This window comes from Engraulis encrasicolus, chromosome 3 (assembly GCF_034702125.1).
Source record: "Engraulis encrasicolus isolate BLACKSEA-1 chromosome 3, IST_EnEncr_1.0, whole genome shotgun sequence".
In the NCBI taxonomy this organism is placed as follows: Eukaryota; Metazoa; Chordata; class Actinopteri; order Clupeiformes; family Engraulidae; genus Engraulis; species Engraulis encrasicolus.
In genome coordinates this window covers 48,087,958-48,093,957 of record NC_085859.1, presented here as the reverse complement: position 1 = coordinate 48,093,957, position 6,000 = coordinate 48,087,958, and the positions used below count along the sequence as shown (strand labels likewise).

Here is a 6,000-nt window from a genome sequence, read left to right as displayed (position 1 = left end):
CTTTTAGATGTGGTAATATCTGGAATGACCCTTGTGGTATGAGCGGCGGTATACTGCCCTACAATACCAGAACGCAGTATCTTGAAAATGGTCGAAAATAGACCGGAAATTGGCTTTAAAATACCTTCTTTTTCTTGTGTTAAAATTTTTTGGCCCAACTTGGTCCCGTTTCGGAAAAAAACGCAAAAAACTGATTATACTGCGCTTTTTGGTTTTAGGAGGCTACGTGTTACTAGCCAAGAACGCAGTATAATGCGAATTATACTGCACTTCTCCATTGACACCGTGGTTTTGGTGTAGACAGTAATACCACAACAGAGCGCAGTATAATGATTTTTCAGCTAAAAAGTAATGAGAATGTTGTTTTTTTTTGCTTTTTTCTTGCGTGCATAAATTTTCACCATAAAAAAGTATTATATGGAAGTGTCATCACCACTTTACCTCCAACACAGTCGCGTGGACAGAAAGGAAACTTTAAAGCCTTTTTTCTCAGTTTGGCATTTTGAATTATACTGCGTTCTGAAATTGTAGGGCAGTATAGCGGTGCAGGCTCGGACCTGCAGATTGACTGACTGACGGATTATCATGATCACTACCTCTGTGCAACCCATCGAACATCAAACCTGACTTTTAGTTCCTCAGTGGAGTCTTCTATGAGAAATATTCACTGTTTTGGAATTGATTTATTTGAAGTAAATAATAAATGTCCGCAACACTGTTAATGCTCCCAGTTGTTTAATGGCACAACGTTTCAGACCTTGGTCCTTCTTCAAGTGCAAGTTATTTACTTCAGTTATTTTATTTTGTCCAGCACCTGTGCCACTGATGTGCATGCATTCTCTGCCTTCTTGAATTGATTAATTTACCTCTCCATCTCTGAAGAATTGTAATGTATATACCTGTATAGCCTCCCTCACAGCATCTCTGACCATGCTTGAGGTTTTCCGCATGCCAGAAGAAACTGCATAGCTGTCCAAGAGACAACTTTTTGAACTATTAGTACTAAAAGTTTATCTTGTTGTTGTTGTTTATTTTGCTGAAAGTGTGAAACCAGAACAGTTACTGAGGCTGCGAGATGAAAGACACATGCTGTTTTCAGACGTGCCAAACAAAAAATAAAACCCCTCAAAACGCTGCATGATTAAAAAGTGAATCTCTCAAAATATGAAAAACAATCTGGTACACTCTATTGACTTATGAAATATGAAGCACGGTTTGACACAAACATCAGAAACTCTGCCAGAACTTCTGCTAGATATTTCATGATACGAAATTGTGCTTTTTAAACTTTCTCTCCTGATATTTTGGCCTTGGAAGTTCGTGACAGCTAGCAATTATAAGCCGCTTATTTGTCTGTGTATGCAAACAGCTCTTAATTCTCACCCCAACACACCCCTCATGTCCTTCATCACCCATGATTTCTTCTCCCTTCTCTCCCGTCTGCTCTCCACTGCTTGCTTCTCTCCTTACCACCACTTGGCACTGCTGTCCTGTCGCCCATGCCCTTTCTCTCCTTTTAGTCTTCCTTACCGGGCGAATACACCGCCACGACCTGAGCGAGGCGAGCGACGGAAGTAGTTGACTTAGTATTGAGTCACGTGAGAAAAGCAATTTGGGCGACTAGAGGCAATTCGCGCGACGAGAGCGACAGTTTGTTGTTGAACTCCTGGGAATATTATGCAAATTAGCTATGACGCGGTTCGGCAACAGCCGCCACAGTCAATGGGAATGTTGGAAGGTATGCATTCTGCTTTTAACGGACATACTCTTGTCGCGTCAATCGCTCCTATCGCTCATGCTGTACAGAAGTGATTCTCTGTCGCTTGGATCTCGTCTTGGCCGGTGTATTCGCCCGGTCAGTCTTCCTGTCTATCCCCCCAGCCCTTTGGCTCTGTCTCCACCCTGCTACTCCTCACCCCCCACCCCCCACCCCACCCATGGCTGTCTCGTTCATAGCTACTTCTCACGACACCTCTCCTCACCCCTGTTCCTCCTCACCACCCTCCTTCAGAGCCATTGATAAAGATATTCTTTATATCAATGACTCTGCCCTCTTTGGTTCTCCCGCACTCAACCCAGCCCCACACAACCAGCCTCCCTCACCAGCCACTCCTCACTGTGTCCTCTTTATTTCCCTTCTACCTAAGACTTGTACTGTGCACAATGATAATAAATTATTTATTTTATTTCATTTATTATTAGAGAAATGCCTATCCTCAGCTATCTTTTTTAGGGCTTTTGTGCCTTTATTATTTGATTGGACAGTAGAGAACAGACAGGAAATTGCAGGGAGAGAGAGATGGGTAAGGATCAGGAAATGACCCGGGCCGGGAATCAAACTCGGGTCGCCTGCATAGAAATCTAGTGCCCAGCCGTTAGAGCCATGGCTGGGCCCTCAACTATCTTTTCTAATCGACCTTTTTGCCGCCCCTTAGCGCATGGACCTGGACCGGAGGCGCGAGGACGCCCGCAACCCCAAGCGCAAGCCGCGGCTGATGGAGGAGGACGAGCTGCCGTCGTGGATCGTCAAGGACGATGCGGAGGTGGAGCGGCTCACCTGCGAGGACGAGGAGGAGAAGATGTTTGGCCGCGGCTCACGCAGCCGCCGCGACGTGGACTACAGCGACGCACTCACCGAGAAGCAGTGGCTCAGGGTGAGCATCGTTATCCTAGCCTTGTTATCACCAAACCTAATCACAAGTTACATTACACTTAGCTGACGCTTTCATTATTCAAAGCAACTTACAGATATTATTTGTCAGGGTATTGGTGCAATACCCTGGAGCAATGTGGAGTTAGGTGCCTTGCTCAAGGGCACTTCAGTCATGGATGGAGATGTAGGGAGAGGTCATGGGGAATTCAAACCTGCAACCCCTAGATTGAAAGACCAACTCTCTAACCACTAGGCCACGGCTGCCCCAAGTGAGATAAGGTCTCGAGACCTGCCTACTGTAAATCCTGTAAGGGGTGTGTAGTTTAAGAATTGACAACGGCTGTTTTTTTTTTTGGTGTTACTAATGTGTATCATTTGGCACAGAGCCATAGCCGTAGCCAATCATATCAGGCTCGCTCGGTTTCTCAAAAAACATTACATTACATTACACTTAGCTGACACTTTTTCCAGAGCGACTTACAGGGTTTTGCTAACAGTACCTGTATTAGTGTGGGGTTAGGTGCCTTTGCTTCAAGTGAGATAGGGAGTGGAAGGGTGGGATTCGAACCTTAAACCCTCTAATCTAAAGTCCATCTCTATAATCTCTCCCTAAAGTCCTTCTCCACTATGCCATGGCTGCCCACAAACCTCATTACTAGCCCGTTATCAACTTCTTTGGTCATTGGCCAGTAAGGTTAAGTGCATTGCATCCAACCTATTGAAGTAGTTAACATGGTTAGAGAGCATCACCTCGCCTCACCTCCTCTACCTCCAGCTGTTTTGTTTTCACTGGCCCTTATCCAGGGTTGTATTTCTCAAAAGCGCTATTACTTGGCACTTTATTGGAATTTGATTGGTTGCCAGTGGGTAAGTGCGCTGCATTCAACAAAGTTGTTAGCAAGGTTACGGTAGTAACTAAGGCTTGGAGAAACACACACCTGATCTTATATTGACTGGTTCTCGTAGGCTAGGTAAGGCCATCATCTTTCCACCTATACCAGTAGGGTGACCACCTGTCCGGACTTCGGCCGGACAACCCCGCCCCCTAACTATCTAACCTAGCGTCCTTGCGCAGTACCCGTGGCTTCAACTGGCTGACTCTCCGCCTTCGTGTCACTCCCCGACTTCGTGTCATTCTAAACAGCAGGCTGAAATCAGGAAGCTGCGCTGCCATCTTACCTCGACTAACTCAGCTGCCAAAAACAGTTTTAGTTGTAAAACAAGATGTTTTGGGAAGGATTTTCGCATATCATTACACCTACCTCCCCACTCCGATAAAGGAGTCTTCAGAACCACTAATTTAACGTTGTAGGCTATCAGAGACAATAGACAATCCCTCCGTTGTAGTCTGTATTTATTTCATCTTTTTTTCATGCATGCATGATGTGTATAATAGCCTACAATTTATTTGATGTACTTTACTGAAAGTAAAGGTCAGCGGTGTTTTAAAACGAGAGGCGGCCGCTTCTGTCAGCATTTCCCCACCCCCTTCAGACACTTGGATCAGCACGAGCTCAAAATACAGAGAGCGCCCGTGCAGAAAGACGCTTTCTTTGCCCTGGTTGAAAAGTTACGAGAGCCCTGCATTTAGTGGACAAACTTGCTTGCACTATGCGTTGCCTTTACAGCAATACAGTTAATTTGTTGTGCGGAGTCTGGAGTAAAATCTGGAGTAACATGGCAGCCGCAGATATCGGAAACACGACCGTCTGTCAATCTAGTTTGTGTCAATGACGTTGCCTCGTATATCGAGGCCATAAGCACAAGGCGAGGAGGAGAGGAAAGACAAAGAGAGGGACACACGAACGTCGTAAACAGGTCGTAAAAACGGACCGATGGCCACCCTATATACCAGGCTCTGATACTTAAAAAAAAAGTATATTTGCTTTGAGCATTTTAGCCTTTATTTTGACAGGACCAAAATAGAGACAGGACACTTAAGTGGGAGATAGAGAAGGGTTTTGTTGACACAGGGACCATGCAGGGACCATCTGCATTCCCTGGGAAGGTAGGACAAATGAAAACAAAATACCAAAAAATAAGATGACATGACCCAGGTCAGTGCTATGCCAGTAATTCTAAAGTCTTGTTGTCATACTGAATGTTGATGGCACCTGTGTGATCCTCTGTTGATGGAAGTTTACCTGTTAAGGAATACATCAGTAGAGTAGGTTTCTACCTGGCTTTGTTCTGTTTTCACTGCATTCTACACTGACTACAGCTGTGGTATAGTCTACGTAGAACGCGGGTATACGGAGTATACCCACTTCTAAATTTTAGGGGCTTCAGTATGCCCACTTCAAATTGGTTGATCCATTATTTAGAATAGCATAAATACAGTATATACAGTATACCCACTTCAAAAAAGTAGACCACACCGCTGGACTACAGTAAAATGATGCTCACAGTATAATCGTAGGTAGTATTTTCAAGTCGACACAATCTTGCAATGCGCTGGCTCTACATTCTACGTCTTTGTTTTGTTCTTAAGGTAGAGTTGTTCTAGTCTCTCCAGTCTGTGCTCCGCAATGTGTTGGATGTTTTTTCTTCTTTGTTCCCTCTCAGTTGATGTTTCCTTTAGTGTTGTCTCGATGATTATTCAATTCTTGCTTCCTGCCTCTCCCATCGCTGATACATTTGCTCTGTAAAGTCGAGAAGAGAAGAGAAGAGAGGAGTTGGGAGGAGGAGTTGACGGTTTAGTCTCTCGCCTCCAGATGTCTTCTGTTTGTGTCTGCCTGTTTGCCTGCCTGCCCAGCACAGAACGTTTGCTTCCCTCCTCTGTCGTTCCTGGCGTTTTATTTTTGTGGTGTGTTATTTTCTTTTGTCTTTTCTCTCTCTCTCTCTCTCTCTCTCTCTCTCTCTCTCTCTGTCTCTCTCTCTCTCTAAGCTTCTTTTGATCATTTTACTTTCCTAGTTCTAAGCCTTCAGGTTTCTCAATGTTTGTTTGGTAGCAGCACGGACTTCCCTTATTGTAGCTGACTCTCGTTCTCGCAGGTGTTCACACTTCAGGCCTGGAGATAAACTTGCCGCAAACGCATATACTGTAAATGCATGCAGTTGCAATCATAGTTGCCATGCATATGTCCTCTATTTCTTAGATGTGTCTCGCTCATCAACCAAATACACTGTACAAAAGATGCAATTTTGATCACAGGGGAAGTACAAAATGACAGAGGACGTTTTTTTCCCCAATTGTGCATCTGATATTTGTGTGCCTACTAGTGGTGATCTGTATTGTGTATCTTGTGTGATTTATGTTGCACTGTACAAAATGCAGCTAATGTCCAATTATACATTCAGTTTTTTGTGTACAGTATGCGTGTACGCTAGGTCACACCGCACCACAC

General features: G+C 44.5%; 1 protein-coding gene across 2 annotated transcripts in view; it reads left to right on the top strand.

Annotated features, from left to right (window-relative positions):
* The window catches only part of smarca2 (SWI/SNF related, matrix associated, actin dependent regulator of chromatin, subfamily a, member 2), an 87,879-nt gene that overhangs the window by 59,801 nt on the left and 22,078 nt on the right, over nucleotides 1–6,000 (top strand). For both annotated transcript variants that reach the window (XM_063195560.1, XM_063195559.1), the window contains exon 28: nucleotides 2,436–2,654. In XM_063195560.1, the coding sequence (XP_063051630.1) occupies nucleotides 2,436–2,654 (219 nt within the window). The remainder of the gene's footprint in view (nucleotides 1–2,435; nucleotides 2,655–6,000) is intronic.